Source organism: Pinus tabuliformis, chromosome 7 (genome assembly GCF_031772625.1).
Source record: "Pinus tabuliformis cultivar Carrire ecotype Pingquan chromosome 7, CPIR1, whole genome shotgun sequence".
Classification (NCBI taxonomy): domain Eukaryota; kingdom Viridiplantae; phylum Streptophyta; class Pinopsida; order Pinales; family Pinaceae; genus Pinus; species Pinus tabuliformis.
In genome coordinates, this window is record NC_142293.1 from 1,374,620,434 (window position 1) to 1,374,642,940 (window position 22,507).

General features: G+C 38.6%; 1 protein-coding gene across 1 annotated transcript; it reads left to right on the forward strand.

Annotated features, from left to right (window-relative positions):
* The first annotated feature begins 777 nt into the window (after positions 1–777).
* Positions 778–5,926, forward strand: LOC149252748 (uncharacterized). The gene is made up of 6 exons (XM_089454262.1): positions 778–2,523; positions 2,646–4,160; positions 4,311–4,423; positions 4,646–4,949; positions 5,223–5,494; positions 5,557–5,926. Exons 1-6 carry the CDS (start codon positions 778–780, stop codon positions 5,924–5,926), a joined length of 4,320 nt encoding a protein of 1,439 aa, XP_089310388.1.
* Positions 5,927–22,507: the final 16,581 nt, after the last annotated feature.

A 22,507-nucleotide genomic window follows, 5' to 3' on the forward strand; every position in this document is an offset into this window, starting at 1 on the left:
GCTGGGGGGACGAATCCGTTAAAGCCATCGGCAATGCAGTTGGAAAATACATTGACAGATCTGAACCAAGAGAGAACATGCACGCATGCGCAAGAATCTGCGTTGAAGTCGACCTAGGGAAAGGACTGCCTGAAGCCATCAAGATCAAGGTGGATCAATGGATGCACATCCAGCAGCTGGACTACGAACAACTACCCTTCAAATGCAAGGTATGTCACGAGTATGGTCATTTTGCAAATAGATGTAGCAAGTTAAAAGCAAAAGAAGTAGAAAATAATGAGGAAATCGCAGAGGGAACATGGGAACAAGTCAAAAGGAAAAAGTCCTCCTCTAACCAGGGCCCCAGTACCACAGCCCCTCCGGCCTCAAGCCTCCCCCCCCCCCCTCCTCCTCCTCCTCCCTCATCCTTCCCTTCAACCTCTAACCCCTTCGAATCTTTAGCAGCTGAAACCCCTTCCTCCCCCCTCAATCCCCTCGCCCAGCCTCTCCCTATTCAAACCATCCTCTCTCTCCCCCCCCCACCATTGAAAGAATCCTCACCAGAAACAAAGCTAAAGAAGCCAACCAGCCATCCGATCCTCCGAGAAAAGTTGGCAGGAAAACGAACAAAGAACTCAGGGACGAAACAGCAGCAAAGGAGATGGCAACTGGAACTCAGCAACCCATGGACTCATATTTAGGCAGGCTAAAAGGAAGTGGCGAAAAAACAAAGGAGAAGTCCGGATCCCACCCCACAGCCGGTAAATAATGAATTTGGTCTCTTGGAACTGTAGGGGGATGGGCTCTTCCTTAAAGCTGAAAGCAATCAAGGACCTACTAAACCAGGAACAGCCAGACATTCTTCTAATTCAGGAGACCAAAACCACCGAGCAGGACTTTCTTCACCAAACGCAACGATTCAAAAATTTTACAGGTCTATCCAAAGGTTCAGATGGGGCATCAGGAGGAATAGGAACACTATGGAACAAAAACAAGTGGGAAATCACCAACTCACACCAATGCACTTGGTGGATTAGAACAGACCTAAAGTGTAAAAGCTCGCAGGAAATTTACCACATATACAACATATATGCGCCCAATCATTACAGGGACAAAGCTAGTTGTTGGAACACCATAGAAGAGGATATCACCGTTCTCCAAAGCAACAGGTTAATTCTTGGGGGAGATATGAATCTTATAAGGAACGTGGAAGAAAAATATGGTGGAAGCTACCACGCAGATCCCTCAAGAGACAAGTTAGAATCCATTATCCAGCTCTTCAATTTGATCGACACCCCTCTGTCAAATGGAAAATACACATGGTCCAATAAAAGATCAGGCACACACAATATCAAGGAGAGGCTGGACAGGTTCCTAATCCAGGAAGGTGTTGCAGGCAACTTCCACTCAATCAAGAGTCATATAATCCATGGTACAGCTTCGGACCATAAGCCTGTGGCCCTCATTCTGGACAAAGGAATAAACCTTGGCCCCCTTCCTTTCAAATACAACAAAAATTGGGACCTCCATGAAGATTTCCGCACCCTTATACAAAATCACTGGGCTAAAGAAGTAATAGGGTCGCCTTACTTCGTATGGGAAACAAAGCTGAAACAGCTCCGGACAGTCATAAAGCAGTGGGCGAGGGAGCAGGCAATCTCAGATAGGAAAAAGAAAACTGAACTGCTAGCAGAGATGGAACGCTGGCACAAAGAAAAAGAGCAAACCCAATACACAGCTGAGGATCTCGAGAAGGAAAAAACTCTGTACAAGGAGCTTTATCGGCAAAATCGAGTCGAGGAAGAGGATCAAAGAGTAAGATCCCGCTGCCTATGGCTGAAGGCTGGGGACAAAAACACTTCTTTTTTCCACAATAATATTAAGATTAGAAGAGCCAGCAACCAAATAGACAAAATCGAAGTTGAAGGGAGCGAGCTGAAGGAACAAGAAGAAATAAAAAGCGCAGCCTTTAATCACTTTAAGGATCTTCTCACAGCAGACCCCCAACATTATACCAGCGAGGCTTTCCTCAGTATAATAGAGAGCAAAATAACAGAGAATCATAATAAGGAGCTGGAACAAGACCCCACGGAAGAAGAAATCAGAGAGGCTACCTTCAGCATGCAGCAAGACAAGGCTCCGGGGCCGGACGGCTTCACGGTCGCATTCTACAGGCAACATTGGGAAACTATAAAGAAGGATTTTGTGAGAATGATAAAGAACGTCTTTAGAAATCATAAGTTGGGGGAAAACACAAAGTCCTCTCACATAGCTTTGATCCCCAAGGAAGCTAACCCAAAAACCTTCGACAGATTTCGCCCCATATCGCTCTGCAATGTCTCATATAAGATTGTAACAAAAATTCTCGCCAATAGATTAAAGAAATTCCTTCCTCTTTTAATTTCTGAGAATCAGGGCGGTTTCGTCCCAAGCAGGCAGATCATAGACAACGTCATCCTAATTCAGGAAGCCATTCACAGCAGCCTCAATAGAGGAGAGAGGGGAATGATCATCAAATTGGATATGGCCAATGCATTTGACCGGGTGGACCACTCCTTCCTAAGAGCAGTTCTTAAAAAATTCGGTTTCTCCTCCAACTTTGTCAGCATCATCATCGGGTGTATCTCCAATACTTGGACCGCTCCTTTGATCAATGGTCGCCCTAGCAATTACTTCAGAAGTTCGAGGGGGCTAAGGCAGGGCTGCCCCTCTCCCCCTTCCTCTACATTCTCATGGCCGAGACCCTGAGCGCTCATCTAGAAAATCTTCGCAGCAAAAAGGAAATCACGGGCATTCGCATCGAAAGAGGAATCAGGGAGATAAATCATTCGCTCTTCACGGATGACACTTTGCTAATTGGGGGAGCCTCCAGCCTGATGGCTAGGAGGTTCAAAAGAGTTCTGGACACCTTTCTCCTAGTCTCTGGGGGCAAATTGAACAACAGAAAATGTAAAATTTACACATGGAATGTCCCCCTTCAGATCCAACAACGAATTTCTCAGATTTTAGACATCCCGCTACAAAGAAACTGGAGCTCATTTTCTTACTTGGGTTTGCCCTTGGCAAAAGAAAACATTAAAGGAGAGGTATGGACAAAACATATTGAAAAGATGAGAGGCCTCCTTCAGAGCTGGGGTGCCTCCTGGCTAAACCTCGCTGGCAGAACCATTCTCATAAAGGCTGTCCTTCCAGGCCTCCCAATTTATCAATATGTGGTAATCATGGCACCCGCCAGTATCCATAAACATATGGAACTCATTATGAGAAGTTTTCTCTGGCAGGGAGGAAAACAGGATTCAAAGAAATTCAGCCTCGTCAATTGGGATCAAGTCACTCTTCCTTATGAAAAAGGAGGTCTATCCATAAAAATCCCAAGTCTTTCCAATCAGGCCCTGGGACTCAAGCTGATCTGGAAGATCCTCTCAGGAAATGGCTCGTGGTGGGTGGAGACAATAAAAAGAAAATATCTCAGCGGTCCAAACTCCAACATTCTCAATGATCCAATTGCAGACAGGCCTTGTACCCCAATGTGGAGACTGATTAAAAAAGTTTTACCCCATTTCAGAGGAAATGTCTCCAAAATCCCAGGCAGCGGAAAGAATATCAAAATATGGTCTGATAGAATTATGGGCGCCAACACAAGAAATTCGCATCAAGAATTCAGACCTTTACAAGCATGGATGGAGGAACGAAACATAACCACTCTGTTTGACATCTCCTCTTGGACTCAAAACAGATGGCTTGACTGGAAGGACCTAAATCTTCCTCTGGAGCTCAGAGACCTATGGCACAAATTGAGGCTCTCTCTCTCTGGCTCCGCCCCAACCAACAAGGAGACTGATGACAGATACATTTGGGACACCTGTGGAGGAAGCTTCACAGTGAAAGAAGGATATAAATCTCTGCAAAACACGATCCCCACAGTAAATTGGCATCTCCACACAGCTGCTTGGAAGACTGAATGCATCCCAAAAGTGAAACACTTCAACTGGGCTCTCCTAAAAGGAAAAATTCTCACAGCCGAAAATTTGAGAAAGAGAGGAATTCAAGGCCCCTCGATTTGTTGTTTTTGCAGAGCAGAGGAGGAGTCCATTCATCACTCCTTCCTTCGTTGCCCCTTCGCTCAAAGCTGTTGGAAACAGTTAGTTAGCCCCATGGAAGTTAGAGGAAGCTATGATCAGGTGCACAACCTTCAGAAAAATTGGAAGAAAGACTACCCTCTTTCCAGGAAAGGCAAGAATAATCTTATTAGAATATGGAAATGCATCCCTGCCACTTTATGTTGGAACATTTGGTTAGCTAGGAATAATCATGTCTTCAAAAATGGGCAGCCAAAAATAGACAAGATCATTGCAAAGACAATAGCAGGTATCTCAGAAGCTATTAGCGCAAATCATATAGCCCTCCCAGACCAACAAGGATGGACTCAAAATGAGAGAGACTGGTATAATAATTTCAACATCAGTCACTCTCAAAATCCCCCCCTCAGCTCAAAGCACCGCAGAAGCACCACAACTGGAAACTCAGGGGAGCAAAAGAAGAGATAAGCAATTGGATTCTTGCTCAGAAACGCCCCCTCCTCCTCTTCGATGGAGCTTCAAAGAACAACCTGGGAGTGCAGGAGCTGGAGGTTAATTAAAGATCATAATGGGAACCCCATTTGCAGCTACGAATGGGGACTCGGGAACGCCTCAAACAACGCCGCCGAAGCCTACAGCTTGTTTTTAGGTACCTCAATTCTGCACAGGTTAGGTTTGAGGAACGCCATAATCCTTGGGGATTCGGCCATCATCATCGCATCCATGATCACAGGTAAGGAGTTCACCAAAGCAAGCCTCAATAACATCAGGACGAGGATAATAGACAACATCAGACATTTGGGAGAAGTAACTTTTTTGCACGTGCTAAGAGAGAACAACGCTGAGGCGGACTCCTTAGCGAGCAAGGCAGTCAATAGGCCACAAGGACAAGTCTGCGAGAATGACAGAATCTTTGAAAGGGCAATCCCATAAGAGATCAAAGTGTCAGACAGCACATCAGAATAGCCCCTTCAGAATTTGTCCTAATATCAATCACCTCCCCGGCTCCCCTTCCCTCGATTTTCCCTTTTCCTTCACTTCGCCGTCGTTCCTCTCTTTCCCTATCCTAGATCATCTCATTCCCATTCTCCTCGTGATCTCCCCTCCGACTTTTCTGGTAAATGTCTCTTCCGCACTCTCGAAGTCTGTCTTCAAAATCTGCAGATGGATCCGCTCTCAGCTCTCCCAGTCAAAAATATCTTGCTCCCTCATCATGACAGGCCTCTCTCGTTCCTTTATATCTCCCCTCCGACCCCTTCTCTTTTCAAAACTTCCCTGTTTCATCAGAATCAGTTTGGTAAAGCGGTGTTTCCTGAGCGAGGCAGCTCACTCAGTGGAAGCTATCAGTTGTCTCTCCCTCTCGACCATTTCTACAGCAATCAGCGAGGCAGCCATCAGAGCATTAACGATCATCCGGCCCTCTTCACAGCGCTCAGGTATCAAACAAGTCCCTTTCTTGTCATTTGTTCACTAACTCGCTCTCACTCAGTCATGGCAGAAAACAGACAACAGCAAGAGGCACAGGGGGGAGAGGCGCATCGTGTGAAAACCCGCTGGACAGAGTGTTAGGAAATGACACCTGCACCCTTTGCAAGGAGCACTGTTTTATGATTGCCAGGTTCGTTAAGCACCACAACGAACTTCGAGAGGATTTCATTGCTGACAGCAGATCCAAGCGCAAAAAGCTGGAAAAACGCAAGAAGGAAATCGAGGGCCTCAAGGAAAAGTGTGAGCATTTGGAAGAGGCCATCAAACACATTCAAAGCCTCACGGAGAGCATGCAGGCCGAAGCCTCTACAAAGGACAGCCAGAAGGATCAGCAGAAGGATGACCAGATGGAGGACACTGTGAATCAGTTTTGGTGTTAAACTCATGACAAGCAAATTTTGCCTTATAGACGGCCTGTTTGTTAGACAGTATAGTAGATATCTCTTTCAAAATATTTTACTTCAGCTAAAACCACAGAAGTCAAGGGCTGCGTCCCTTATTTTGGACTTCTTTTCCAACTCCTCTTCTTGCATCTTATGTAACACTCCCTGCTTAGTGCAGTTTTTATAATATATGAGTAGACGACCTTGTAAAAAAAAAAAAAATGATGAGGGATGTCCACATATTTAGGTATAGAGATGTAGGAGAGAGAAATTGTGGATACATGTGTTACCCTGACCTTTTTTTTCCACCCTTCTTCATTTTCCTTTTGCCTTTTCTTTATTTTTCTTTGTATTATTGCTCGGGGCTCTAGGAGATGAGAGCACGATGTGTATGATATAAGAAATTATTACCCCCTTAACATGGGGCAGTTCATCGCCCACCAGGGATTGGGATGTGCATGTGTTCCTTAATTATGTGGGGGAACTCATGGGGCCCTAGGAACCCGGGTGATGGCCATAATGATAGGGGGTAGAGCTCATGTTTGGCTTTTACCCACATGCTATTTTAATGTCACAACTATATTTTGCATTTTATAATATTATTTTATTTTGTTTCTTTCTTGTGGCCATGATATGATTTTAATGTTACTTTAGGTGCATCAACCTCCAAGGCAATATTTCCAAGCCCGACCCAAACATGTGGACAAGGAGGGGGTGTACCATTTTCTTATGGACCCAGAGAGGAAAGATGTTGAAATAGGGCATGTAATGGGCGAAGGGGAGTGAAAAATATCAAATGGTAAAATGGGACCATGCTACCCAAACTGAGGTTTCCCAAGTAGTTCCATTCCTAAAGCTATAATTCAATAGGGTAGATCCCATGGGACTAGGATTGAGGATTAACCCCTCATTTAATGTGAGGGAACAAAACTACAGTCAAAATACTTCCTTCTACCAAGTCACCCAATAATCCATGCTCGAAGTGCCCAAGAGAAAAAAACATAAGCACTTGATTGCACATTGAAAAAAATACCTTTATGATTGCACTGCCCACTTTCAAACATATGCTCTCAACAAATGGGTAAGGGAATATATGACTAGTTCAGGGAACAAAGATAATATGGCACAATAAATCGGCTACATTGGTGGCTATCAAGGGTTGTTGGCTTCCAGCTGAAGAGATATCTAAGAGAAGAATTCTCCTATGGGGTCACCCACTTTTGGTGGGTAACAATGTGCATAAAAGACAATAGCTGACAGGCATAAGTGTATTTCAAGACTAAAGGTGGTAGTCTATTTTAGAGGAATAGGTAGTCCTTTGTACCATATGTGATATGACATATATATCTTGACATTGGTTGTATATGTAAAAAAAATTATTAATAAAAGTCGTTGACAATAGTTGATATGATTTTTGTTTTTGTTGTGTGTGGAGCGTGATTAGTGAATGTGATTTATCACTTGAAAATAGTTTCCAAAGTGAGTGACCATGGTCAATTTTAAAGACAAAGGGATTGGTGAGAAGGTGCTAATGTGAAGTTCTATCAGATTGATGAAAAGGATCCTCCATTGATGAACAAAGTGTGTAGGTTATCATTCAAAGAGAGTGGTGGCGTGAAGGTCTAGAGCAGATTTACCATATAGTTATTGTAGGTTTTGGGAATATTTTAAAATTCAATTGGACTAGTGTGAGATTAATTTTCATAATCTTTCAAAGCTTTGAGATCTTGATAACATATCACAATTTGCATTACAGTTGTCTAGTGCTTAAGTGAATGATTCAATTGTAATGGTGAGGACTTAGACCTTCCACTCTATTGTAGGAGTTCCACTTACTCTTTGGTTGTTGTGCAGGTACCCTTTTAAATATGCACCAACTTTGTAGGAGATTTCAAAAATCTCATTAAATCTCAGTTTTATCCTATCTAGTATATAGAAGGATAAACAATTCTCCCTTTCCCATGAACCAGTTCCTCACCCTCCATTGTTGGATGAGAAATTCTTCCTCACCCCATGGGTAAACCCACACCACTAGAAAATTTGACCATTTCCTAGCTCGGATCTCGACCGATCCACACACACCTTATCCTCTATTGCTTGAGTTTGTTCCAATTGTAGATTTGTGATAGAGTGGATTGATACCATGTGCATTAATGTTAGGGAAAGGACAAGCCACCCTTATTTGATCAACTTGCATTTAAAGATCATATTTTCAACCAATAAATACTTACTTTTCTTTTCTTTTTTCCAAAATATTTATCATTAGTTGTTTTCTTTGATATTGGCATTTTGAATTCAATTCATTCTTTTAAAGTTGATTATGATATTATATTAAATTTATTTGAGATTCATTTTTATGTCGATAGGCTTGTGTACTTTGGAATAGGATTTCCACAATTTTAATTTAACTAAGGCAATCATATAAATTAAATGGTTGGTAAATGTTTATAGGCATCAATCCATGATAAGCATCAAAACATTTATTTTATAATGCATTTCATGTTTTAATATTAAAAAATCATAAAAATCAACATTAACATTATTATTATTATTATTAAAAATAATTAATATATAATCTCCACAATGGAGATTCTTAAATTTTAAATAGGCTTTGTTACAATACAATGGACCAATATTGTGGCTTATCGATACCACATGCCAACATATAAATTAAATGGTTGATAAATGCCAATAGACATAAATCCATGATAAGCATCAAAACACTTATTTTATAATACATCTCACATTTTTTAGATTGAAAAAATGATAAAAAATAAATTATTATTATTATTATTACTATTAAAAGAATTAATATATGATATTCACTTTACAATGAAGATTCTTAACATGTAAATAGGCTTTGTTACAATGTCATATACCAACAAGTGGCACAAGGAAGGTTAGTCCCTCTCACTCAAATTAAATTATGTTATGGGAAAAAATGCATAAAAGTTTATAACATACATTGGTGTATATTAATAGTGGTTAATAGGCAAATGGAATTTTATTTTCTTTCTTTGGGTGGAACTAATAAATTGAGATGTGAAGCGGATAAAGATTTGCATAAATTTTGGTGAATAGTAACCACTAATAATTCTACACATTTACAATTTTATTCCTACATAAATGATGAGAAAAACATAAATAATAGTGAGAAGTAACTTCTCGTAAATATATTTATTACATCTTATTCCTATCATTTTTTTATGCAAAGACTTGCTTAAAGTAACTAATGGTAAATATGTTATTTACTCCCTTCAAAGCTTAAGAATAAGAAATCACTACACAAATATCAAAAAATAATGCATGACTATTGCAATCATATCCATAAATTATGGCATAAAATATGTGAGGCAGTTATCCACATTGCATTATATTTTGCAAAGGTTGCAATACTACCTTCAAATTATGGTCCAATCAAATGTTTGAAAAATGGTTTTTTTAACAATATTGAAAAATAAATATTTATTTTTCAAAGTTAAACATTATAAGTTGTATTAGTCAATGCAAAACTAATAATAGTCAACAAGTAAATCGATTGCTAGAGTATTGCCTTTGTAGGGACTAATAACATGGCTCATCAATAATACATCCCTATAAAACCATAATTCATCTCATATGACATTTGTTGATATGACATTTTTTTTAATTAATCAATTTAATTAAAATCGCATAATATTCTATGGAGGTTAAATCCCTACCATCCACCTAATAATTGTTTATAATTCAATTAAAATTATGAAACATCAACATAATTATCAATAATTATTACATGGATGGTAAGGATTTAACCTCCATGGAATATTCTAGGATATTCCTAGTAGAATACACAAATCAAAGATTGAGATTTATTTCCTAAGTAGTTATGTTTTTTTGACATTTTAATTCAATTTATTAATTAAAGAAAATGTCATGTGAAAAAATGTCATATGAAATGAGTTATGGTTTTTGGGTATGTGGTATTAATAAATCATTGTATTAGCCCATTATATTGTAACAGGCATTTTTAAAGATTAAGAATCTCCATGATAAAGTGAAGTGAATCTCTATAGTTAAGAATTTTATTACATGTTTTTTTAAATGTATATATGTTTAATTTATATTAATAATAATAATAATTTAAAATAAAGATATAACTTCGTTAATTCTATGAGTTTTTTTTTTTTTTTTTTTTAGCAACATGAGATTATGCTTATCATGATTTAATGCTTATCAATGATGGTTGCACTAGTTTATCTCAAAATTGAAACTCTCTTACATTAAAAAAATGAAAATAAAATACAAGAAATGTGGTATCTTCCATATAGGTTTTATAGTCCGCTTACAAAATTGAATATGACCATTGACAATCTTTTTTCTTTAACATGGTTTTGCACAAATCCATAGAATATCTGCCACTTGTATCTGATATGAACTTAAATGCACACATTGTTCTTCTATAGGCAAATATAGTCTTTGCTAAACATGATATTTTTGAAAATCTATTCCTCCACTCGATTGGAGTTTCCTTCATTGTAGAGGTTCTCTTTTGAAGAAGACAATTATTAGTTTTTAAACTCTTAATTTCTTTGAAGAAGTTGGATAATGTTTGGTTTAATCTGATGATTTCTTGATACTGAGCCATAATTATGTTGACATAGGTGTCATATAATCAAATTAAGGTCACAACTTTTCTTTTCAAAAGAATTATGATTACCTTCCTAGTTTTTACAGTATCCTAGAAGATGTCTCTTTCCATGGCATACAAACTTGCATAACCCTGTTATTGTTTTGAAATCGGGATGAGAGTTAGACACATGGTCAATTGGATATAGTTCTCCTTTCACTCAAAGATCCACATTTTTAGCTTTGGATTCCCTTAAGGCATTGTAATTAATGTTAGGGACTAAAATCTTATTTGGTTTCTAGATCGGCTCCATATCCTTACTTAAATGTATGCACAAAGCATATTATTTGTTTCTTATACCCTCTGTATGTGTTGGAGAGTCTTGTAAACAATCAAGATTACGAAAAATCAAAACTATTATTGGAAATTACAAACAGAAAAAATAAACTTGCATAAGGAACAATTTGGGAGATGTTCCAAGGAAAAGGAAACTTAAATGTAGATATTAAGGCATACCTTAATGTTTTCAATCATATTGTTTCCGGATTGAGATAGAGAGAACATATCTTAAGACAATATTCAACTGGTATTTGGGAGTAACTATAGTCCTCAGTCACAAGAAAAATTCAGAGCCTCCAATTTACGATTAAATATTAACAGTGAAATATTGTCAATGAAATTTGTTGCGAATAAAAAATATTTCCCCAAATTTCCCTAAAATATTGTCCGTAAAATATATATATATATATTTGTGTGTATATTTCCATAGCCTGTAATCATATTGATTTAATTTTCTAGATATATGTTGTGTGCAGGTTTAATGGTGTCCTACATTTTGAGTGGCCTCACCAACCATGTTTTTCTTGAGTCCCTGATGATGGGTGGTGAGGCCACTCGAAACATCATACATCATTAAACCTACACAAAGCATATAACTAGAAACTTAAATCAATATAATTCCCAAAAATCGCTCACAGAAAAATTGAAGTCATAGGAAAAATTCAGAGCCTCAAATTTATACTTCAATATTAATAGTGAAATATTATCCATAAAATTTGTTACCAACAAAAAAAATTGTCCCCCAATTTCTCGAAAATATTGTTTGTCAAAAGATTTCCTGAAAATCAACTAGCAAAAAATTGGAGAATGAGAGTTCAAAAAAGGTGATGTACTTCAAAATATTAAAAAAATAAATATTTCTAAAAAATATTATTTTTTAATATTTTTTATTATGACTATTTTCAATCCTCATATTTAGGAATTTATATGATAGATTTGTCCCTTATAATAGGAATTTATATAATAAATTTGAAATAATATATTAAATTTTAGATTACCAAATTTTATTAAATATTGTGTTAATATATATATATATTATATATATATTATATATATATATATATATATATATATATATTTATTTATTTATTGGAGAATGAGAGTTCAAAAAAGGTGATGTTCTTCAAAATATTAAAAAGAAATATTGCTAAAAAAATATTATTAATTTTAATCATTTTTTATTATGACTATTTTCGTTCCTCATATTTAGGAATTTATATGATAGATTTGTCCCTTATATTTAGGAATTTATATAATAATTTGAAATAGTATATTAAATTTTAGATTACCAAATTTTATTAAATATTGTGTTAAGATATATATATATATATATAAGATATATATATATATATATATATATATATATATATATATATATATATATATATATATATATATATATATAGATATATATATATATATATAAGTGACATTTATTTATGTAATTTTGATAAAAGTATAACAATAAAAATGATATGTTAAAAAATGGTCTACATAGCATTAGTTTATTAATTTCTTAATTTTTTCTTAAGTGGCTATTTTTGAGTTGAAATTTCCTTTAATAAGGGTAAAAGAAGACAAAGTTCTTTAGTCCTTATTTTAATAAGACTTTAAATGAGACAAAGAGTTTTGTTTTTAAGACTTTACATATCTCACAAAATTTAAAGAAGGGTGTGGCACATGACATATTGCTTCAAATTTAAAAAGGTTGTGAGACATAGAGTTTAAATGGCACATAAGACAAGATATATCACACCTAAAGATTCAAGAGGTGAAACATAGGACACATCACTCCAATTTCATAAAGGTTGTGACAAAGTCAAACTTGCTCCAAGAGTTCATATTAAGGGTCTTGAAGTTGCAATAGGGGAACCCATGGATGTTTTTCAAGTTGGGAATAAGGTTTGGAGATGAGTAGTTGCAACCTTATTTATTAATTGATGTCTTCACCTCAATTAGACAAAATCCATGTAGAGAGCAAGAGTAAACAAATCCTTGTCGAACAGTTTCTTCTCTTACCACTTCATCTAAAAACATTTGTACAAAGCCTATCAATAACGAAAAAACATAGTTGATTACATCAATGTGTAACAACCCCTAGTTGATTTTCCATGTAAATAAAATATAACCAAGGTCATGGGACACGTATTCCAAGTTGAATGTTGGGAAAAACATAGTGATGGGTATCACTTGTGATTAATTAATGGTTATGGAAATTGGCAAAGGAAAAGTGGCAATAATTGGCATTTTATTTATGAAATAAAGGAAAATAGGAGAAAGGAAGGTGAAGAGAGATAGATTTGCATGAGAGGGAAATTGAAGCAAAAAAATCAAGGAAGATGAAGAAAATAGAGGCATCAATAATAAAAAGGCTTATAAGGATCAGTGCACAGCTTTTTGTTGGTTACCTTTTTTTACAATTTTGGTGGAGCTCTCTTTCATTCTCTCATTCTCTCATTCTCTCATACTCTTGCTCACTTTGAATATTCTTGGAGCATTCTTGGAGAACTTTGGCATACACTGGATTTGGAGAAAGAAAGAAAAGGAAAGAAGGAAAGTGCAAGGGAATAGTTGGATCTTCAGCTACAGCTAGATTGCTTTGTAGGTAACAAGTTACATGTGTGATTTCCTTGTTGGCTTTTTTATGAATGGTATATACTTGTGATTTGTTGGTTATGTGTTGTCATTGGCATGGATATTTTCCTAGATTGACAGTGGTTTTAGCCTTGCCTTGCTATTTCTTGGATAACCATGTTGTTGTGGGTTTTTCCACTTTTTTTTTCTGATTGGTGCTCAAGTTCCTTATGGTTGTGGATTCGAACAAATACTCTAGAAGCCCTAGAACAGCTTGGGTTGAGTTACTAGTCCTGGAGCCTAGGTTTGGAAAAATGCTTTGGAGCCCTTAGTGGGTTGAGTTACTAGTCCCTGGAGCTGAGTTAGACAAACACTTTGGAACCCTAGAAGGTTGTGGGTTGAGTTATTAGTACTTGGAGCCCTGGACAACTTGGGTAGAGACCAATCTGGTTGGTGTTAGTGATGTTCGACCATAGAGGTGGAATCACTGTAGTTGAGGGTTAAGGTGGTTTGGCCTCTGGAAGCCTTGGTTTGGTTTTGTCTTGGTTTATTCCATGAGATCCCACTTTCATGCCTCGAATATGGCACAGGGGTGATTGGTTGAAAGATAGATTTGTTTCATTCTTGTAACATCTTGTTGATGGTGTTGGACCCGCCAACATGTCATGGGATATCCCCAGTAAGAAGTCCCAACTAGACCTCAGACTGTTTTGTGTAGGAGTCCCAGCAGTGAGTCATATAGTATCGCCTTGACTACGATTGTATGCAGAGGCAAGTAAAATGTCCATGTTGGTAGCAAGTGTGTGCCATGTGCAGCAAGCCAAGGAAGGTGTATGAATGGTTCTATCACATGGAGAGTGAGGTGAGTGCACCCCTTGGAAACCTGTGAAAGTACGTGGCTCAGAAGAGAACACACGAGCAAGGATGCATCATAAAATGGAAGGCAAGTAAGTTTACAATCCAAAGTGATGGTTAAACCAACAACACATTTCAGTAAGATTCATACATACATATACAGAAAGAGTCTATACACACATGCATAAGCAAACAGATACATATATCATTTAGAGTAAACAAGATAGCTGAAATACAATATGACATATGCATGAAACGTGATGGCTCTGTTATATTAAGAAGTGAAAGTTCTAATCATACAATACAACCATGACCGACCACTAGTCCCGACAGTAGAACATTACAGTCACTGTCACCTGCTCCTCCAAAGAGATGTACTAGCTCTACACTATGGAGAAGCCAAGGCTCGTTACAATACTCTCCAAGATTTCTCTAAGATACTCCTATCGGAAGCTTGGCTGACCAAAAGCCTCTACAATGAGTTATGAGGTACTATATATAGCAAAGGGTGGGGTGACCCTTGACATTCCCCTTTGTGACTGTTTGCCTACCCTACCCTCATGACTCTTCAACTTGAACTTCCACTTGACAAGATGTTACATACAATCTGCACATGTACCCATGTGAGACAAAATAGGCTTGAGCAAGCCATGCAAGACATCACTAACACTCAGAAAATTGTGGTAAGACCAACTCTTTGACATCCTTGCGATGATTGACGATGGCGAACTGATGCCAAGCTTGGTTGTCCGTGATGGTGTCCATGCACTTAAATGGTGACATCCTGCTGAAAGTGAACTCTTGCCTCCGTTGCATCTGGGTACACTGATATGGCTCCTTTGTCCAACTCGTCTGATAACATGCACATCATTGTCTTGAGTGCAATTGGACCAAAAACATATTGATGCATAGTGTCTGTGCTGATCTCCAAGTGTGTGTTGGTGACCATGCACATCAACTTGTCGAAATACATGTTCAGCTTTAGTCAGACTTGCTTCTTGTCTTCGCTTTGGTGAGTGTGCCAAATGGGTGGGATTGCATGCGTGCACACAATGACATCCATGCTCCTGAATACCCTTACATGTGATCGACAACACTGCTCACCCTGTCTACTCCATGCTAGTTGTTGGATGGGTCCATAACCTGTATGGGTGTAGTTTCATCAGTTTGTGCATGTTGCACCTCCTGTTGTGCCTATTCCTGCTGCAACTCCTTCTCTCATCTATGCAGCTCATGTTCTTCCCTGAGTTGTTGCTTCAGCACTTGCAACTCCTTCTCTATTTCTCTCTCTGCCTTCGCGTGATCCTCTTGTCACGCTGTCGCCTCATAGCCTCAATCTCTAAAGTTGCTTTCATCATAGGTGGATCTGCTTGAGCTTGCAACTTTGTTCTACCTCTACGCTATCAACAACCCTCCTCTTTCATTTGTCGCATGTAGGTGTGCTACCTTCTGCTATTATTGATGGTGTTTCTCGTTGTGATGTCGCTTCCATTTCATCTTGATATTTGTGTCCATGAAAAACTTGATGTCTTCATAAATAGGAAAGTTCATAGACACTTGATCAACTGCATCCCCAGTTGTGCTCTGAACAGTGTCATCGACTCTGCTCTCCTAGAAGCCATTGTACCTATGCTGTTGAGAGGTAGATGAACACTTGTGATACCTGGAGACATAAAAACGCTCATGACAAGCAATCTGTTAGTTGAAAACCAAAACAAACTGGAGGACTGACATGTAACATACCTGTGTGATTGTGTGTGAAGATTGTGTAATTTTCATCGAGAGGCTAGGAGACTGACTGCCGAAATTGTCCAAGGCATAGTCCAGGTTGTTGAGAGGCTGACTAGCTACTAGAACTGCACAATGAACAGTCCAATTTGGTCTACTGAGGACTGAAACAGCACAATGCGCAATTTCAATCAGCAGTGACATGCAAACCAGCAAACTACATTGCGCAGTTTCTGGGGCCATCAAGGCACTGCCTCCCAGAATTGTGCAATGCAAGCCTAGAAGTCAATATTGGGCCAGACTTGCACAATTCCTGGAGGGAAGGAAGATCCTTCACTTCCATAAATGCTCAATGCTAGTCGTGCAAGGCAAGGTGCAGGCCAAGGCAGCTAAGACCCACCGACGGGTGACTGAAAGCATGAGAAGTCTAAATGCATGGTGAAACTGAGTGTAAACAAGAGTGAATGATCATGCATGCAAATAGTTAGTGCAGGATTCAGGAATGGGAAAGTATGCATGTGTGTGAAGTGAGTTTTCGCAACGGCAACCGTTGGTGCAAAAACAATGTCATGCATGCGACAACAGTGAGATGTGAACGAAAATTGAAATGGTGCTTCTACAAGCCAACATACATTAAAATGACAGTAAGCACTCATTGAAATCAAGCAGATAGCACTCACACAAAGAGAAACACAAAAAGCAACAGAAACACAACGCAAGACATGAAAAGCAGACTTACCCTGAAACAACTAAGTTGAAAGTGCCAAAGACTCCTGGATGCAATGTGGGATGTCAAACCTGCTAGGTCAATGTGAGGAATGAGCTTTGCAGCATCTAGTTGATGAGTTTTGATAAGGTCGAGGTTATGACGCGCTCCACAAATCTAGGAAAAAGTGACACTTAGCAAGAGGTTTCTAAAATGAGCTTTGCATGTAACCTCCAGCTGCTAAGAATAGATCCCTAGATCTAGGGATGCCTTTTGCATGCTTCCTTTTGTTATTTCAGGAAGAGTAGCCCATGCATGCAAATCAGTTTTGCTCGGTCCTAGAGGGAACCGGTCAACTTGAAGGCACATGCAACAGCCTGCTTGACTGAGAGAGGGATTTGCGCAATTTCTGAGAGGAACTGGGCTGGCTATCCTAGAGGGATTGCGCAATTTTTGGGAGGAGCAGGTGACTACTGCCCAGAATTGTGAAATTTCTGGGAGGAGTTGGGCTAACTGTCCGGAGGGATTGCACAATTTCTAGGAGGAGCAGGTGATTGTTTCCTAGAATTGCAAAATTTATGGGCTAAGCTGTAGTGATGGCCACATTGCACAGCTTTTCCAAGGAAGATTGTCTGGCTGCTCTATGCAATTTTGGAGCTCAGCAGTCTGCCCAACTGATTTTCGCAATTTTTGGGCTAAGCTGCAGTGTTGGGCCAGATTGCGCAATTTTCTCAAGGAATACTGTCTAACTGTATTACATAATTTCTAAGCCCAACAAGCTTCCCAGCAGATTTTCACAATTTCTGGAGGGAAGGTTGGTTCCCTTGCAAAATTGCGCAATTTCTGAGGGAGATGCTCAGCCAGCAACTAGCCCAAGTCTGGAGTGGCAGCCTATGGGGAGTGAACCAAACTTGCACATGCTAGAAAGATGCTAAAAAACCAATGAAGCTTGTGTACTTAACAGTGCAAGACAGGCTGCTAAGGATGGTTGGTAGGGAGGCTCCAAAACGAAGCTAAGGCAAAATTTTGGAGGGTGGTTGTAGCCGCTACAACACATCCCCTGGTTAAAAGTTCATGTAATAAAAGTTAGTAAAGGAAAAATAAGACCATGATTAAGGGACACATATTCCAAGCTGAATGTTGGGCAAAGATATCCTAGTGGGCATCATTGGATGTGTTTATGGCTAATGGAAATTGGCATAGGAAATGGCTAAGGCATTAACAAGGCAAAAAGGTATTTTTGGCACATTTATTTATGAAAATAAAGGAAAATAGGAGAAAAGGAAGTGAAAGGTCACAGGTTGCATGTGAGGAGGAAATTGAAGGAAAAAAATTGAAAATGAAGAAAATAGAGACATAATTGATAAAAATGCTTGTGAGGATCAATTTAAAACCTTTTGTCAGTTCAGTTTTGAGCTTTCTCATTATTCTCTCCCTCTCTCTCTCACTCTTGGACATGGATTTTTCTTGGAGCAATCTAGCTTTGGAGCAAGGAAGGAGAAATCAAGCAAAGGAAAGGAAGGAAAGCAAGGATCAAGCAAGGAAGAGTAGGATCAAGTAGCTTCAACAGGAATACTTGCAGGTAACATATTGCAAGTGTGATTTACTAGATGGTTTTGACATGCATGGCTTTGAATGTTGGTGTATGGTTTTCTTGTTGTCAGTGGCAGGGTCTTGTTAGGTTATGACAGTGGTTTTCAACCTAGCCTTGCCTTTTTCCATATAGCCATGGTATGATGGATTATTTTCTCGGTTTTGAGCTTTGGAATTACCAGATGGTTTCAGAATCCGGGGCAAAGGTGGTCTCAAGAAAATTCCCAAAGGCCTAGGAATCCCTTGACTAATTTTGGCGGGATACACGGTAAAGACTGAGGGTATAGTCTCAATTTAGGGCCTAGTGATCTGGTGTGGATTTCAGTAAAGCCTGAGAGACTAGTGTCTTGGATTAGGGCCTAGTGATCCGATGTGGATTGCGGTAAATCCTGAGAGACAAGGAGACAAAAAATTCCTCAAGGATAGTGATGGAGTCCGGAGGCATTCCAAGCTCGGTTTGGTTTTGTGATCTCGATGTCGATTTTGGTGAGATCATGGTTTGGTGAGGGTGGAGGTGGTTTAACCTCTAGATTCCCTTGGTTTTTTTTTGGATTGGTTTATCCATGAGATCCCACATTCATGCTTGGAATATGGCATGGGGGTGACTGGCTAAAAGAAATATTTGGTTCAGCCATGTCTACAGTCGAGTGGTACGTGGAAGTCCCAAGTGTGGTCATATTTGCCTATGATTAATAAAAGCTAAGTTCTCTTGCTTTTGTACTTGTTAATATGTGGCTTTAATGGTTGTTATCTCATTGTTATTTTCATGGTTTAATGTTGGTTATATGATTGGTTATTGTCATGGTTATTTCATGTATTTACTTGTAACTGAAAGGATAATGGATGTAAGACCTAATTGATGTCAAAATAGTTAAGGGAAGAGGGTGGTGATCCTTCTTGTAAAGTCTCACATGAGTTATCATTCATTTATGATCTGTCTTATATTCATTTCATGTAGATTGCATTAATGCCAAGTGTTTGACATAATGTTAGTCCCAGTTGGGGATGGTCAGGCCTAGTCTTGTTGTCAGTTTTTGATTTGTAATTTTTTTCATAATGTAATTTATGGATTCTGAAGGTGCCATTGAGTTCTAGGTAGTGACTTGGGCTTTCGTCCTAAAAAAAGTGGCTCAAATCACAAGGTGTAGGCACAGTACTAGGCAGAAAATTCCTTGGACATTGGCATACCCATGTTGTGCATGTGTCCAGAGGTCCTCAGACACACCCTTTCCCATATCAAGGGAGCGTCCAGGGGTTTAGTGGTCTAAAAGTTCAGTGGGACCCAAGGGATGGTTAGGGGAATGACTGGGATGCATTATGGGAGTCCTGTAGCAGGTGCAGAAGGTCTGGTATGGTGTGTTTCCATCGATTCCACTTCCTTAAGGTCACTTAGGAGGTTGAATCATATCATGGTAACTTCTCATCACATGTTTACCCTGGTTGGTTGGTTACTTGGGTAGATGTGGGAGGAGGGCATTACAGAGTGGTATCAGAGCATGGTTCACCCCTTAGACTAGATGGGTTGTGTGTTGTTCATGCATTCATGTCGGTTGCACGTGTGTTAATCATCCTTGTGGTCTATGTGTTTGTTGCATATGCATGGTGTCGGTCATGGTTGTAGTGATGTCGCCATGTGAAAGAGGATGTTGTTGTTGTGAAGTGTGTCATCATGAGTGTATGATTGGTTATGCATTTCTATGTGTGTCAATGCTTACATGTTGTCAAATGTACATTGATATGGTTGTTGTTGTCATGCATGAGGTCATGGTATGTGTAGTTGATATGGTCATGCATTGATGACTGGACTCTAGTTAGAATGATGGATATATGGTTACATGCTTATGTGTTATATTTCTATATGTTGTCATGATTATGTTATACATGTATCACATTGATTTGTTGATCTTGCAGACAAGGTATCCTCCCCAATTTATACTAAGGTACATTAGTTTATTATGATTTGGTTTACCTAACATGATATACCTTACAGGAAGAATATCAAAGATGACGAGCAAGATGGCAAGCTATAGTTCCCAAGGCTCTCCCTATGGATTAGATGAGTAGCGTGGTGTTGGGCACTCTTCTGATTTGGTAGAGACACTGAGAAGATTAAAGGAAAAAATAAGGAGTTGCAAGGCATACAATGACATAATCATACAGCACATGAAAAACAAGCAGAGGTAAATGCAATGATACTTTAGATTTTTTCATAATTGCAGTGATAAGGACCATTCAGATCAGCCATGAGTAGGAGGATAGAAATTATGGGGCATATGGAAGCAGGTCTCATGGTGATTACAGGTGGGATGGAGAGGACACGATCAGAGATGGCAGGTCCTCGGAGACTCCAGATAGGAGGGGTAATAGACAAAAGTACTATTCTAGTTCTAGTTCTTACAGGCATTATGATTGTCATCGTCATCATCCTTATAGGAGGAGTGACAAGGGATATTTGTTGGATGATTTTAAGAAAGAAAATTCACTGCATTTGATGAAGAGATGAAGAAATCACAGGATGCATAGGCATGGTTTCTTGGTATGAGTAAGTTCTTCAGATTGCATGATTATTCAAAAACATGAAAGCAAAGATAGCCACTTTCAGTCTTAAATGGAAAGCAGATATCTCGTGGGAATATGTGAAGAATGTTAGATGTATTCATGAGGATGACTTGACTTGGAACGAGTTTGATAAGCTCTTCAAGAAGTATTTGTCGGAAAGGTACTATGATGACAGAGTTAAGAAGTTTTATGAGTTGCAGATGAGTTCCATGACAAATGATGAGTATACTAGCAGGTTCTTGGAGTTGTTGAGATATGTACCTTACCGCAATGATGAGAAGGCAAAGGTTTAGACATTCATTAGTGGACTGCTAGTAGAATATAGAGACTAGATTGAGTTCGGTGAGCCTAGATTGTTGGAGGAAGCCATCTGAAAGTTGAAACATTGTTATGAGCAGTCAAAGCACAAAGTTGAGGATAAGCATGACATGAAAGGAAATGAGAAATTTAAAGAAAATGGCCACCAAAGTGAGGAAGACCTCAAGATTAAAATGAGAAAGAAAATTTAGTCCCTTATAAGAAGTTTAATACAACTAAGAAGGGACATCGAGAGCAGAAGACAAGAGGTGATGGTAGAGCATAGTTGCAGTGTTGGATATGTGGCAAGGATCATCGTAAGAGGGATTGTCTGTAGTATCAAGGTGGTAGACCCTAGATCAATAGTGCTCAGGAGGCGCATACAGTTGGGGATGTTGGCCGTAACATTCCTTGGATATATGTAGTTGTGGACAACAGGCAGGCAGATCATCAGGCATCTATCATTAATATGGATGGTAAGCTTTGTGATCAAGTTGTTTCTATTTTGATTGACCCTGGATCTAATTATAGTTAGGTAAACCTTGACCTGGTGGATAAGTGTAGTTTGGATAAATAAGTGCATGTATAATCTTTGTTGGTACAGTTGGATACAAGTACAAAGAAGAGAGTTCACCATTAGGTAAGAGCTTGTGCATTTGACTTGAATGGTATGCCTATAGTAGCACATTTTAATGTACTGCTGTTGGGTGCAGGAATTGCGCTTAAGCAAACTCCTCAACACTTAATTGTCAACCCAGGGGTTTCGTAAACTTAGAGATGAAGCACAGGCAATGCCAGAAGTGGTATGAGATTTTCCTGTTCCTAATCCTACTTCTTAAAGAAAATGCCTGCAGAATTAGACAGAAAACAATCGTAAAGGCAATTGACACCAAAGCAACTCTAGTGCTGGAATGTAAAAGAACAATTTGCAAGTAAACCAAGTAAAGGATTTTTCACACAACTGAAACAATATTAAATGATGGAATGAAATGATATGTTCATATTTAGATGGATGGCTAATAGTCTGACAAGTGGGCCCTTGTCAAGGAAAATTTTAAGGATGGAAATTTTCTGGAAGTTTTAAAACATTGGCGAATCTCACTAATCCCTAATATGCAAACTATAAATTTTTTAATGATATATTTGCAAAATTATTCAAATTATAATGATTTTATATATAGTCTCTATATAATGTTGGCGATTTTTAAGATAAATAATTTTATATTCTAAAATTTGGACGAATCATCTTTTATAAAAATTGGAAATTGGCGAATCATTTTTTGGAAAAATCATGGAAATTAGCCCACTGGGCGACATTAGC

Excerpts from the sequence above, each read along its gene's own strand:
- LOC149252748 (XM_089454262.1), top strand. The coding sequence starts at position 778 with ATGGGCTCTTCCTTAAAGCTGAAAGCAATCAAGGACCTACTAAACCAG. Across the intron at positions 4,424-4,645 it reads ACTCAAAATGAGAGAGACTG|CTACGAATGGGGACTCGGGA; the intron begins GTATAATAATTT and ends CCCCATTTGCAG. Across the intron at positions 4,950-5,222 it reads TCAATAGGCCACAAGGACAA|ATGGATCCGCTCTCAGCTCT; the intron begins GTCTGCGAGAAT and ends CAAAATCTGCAG.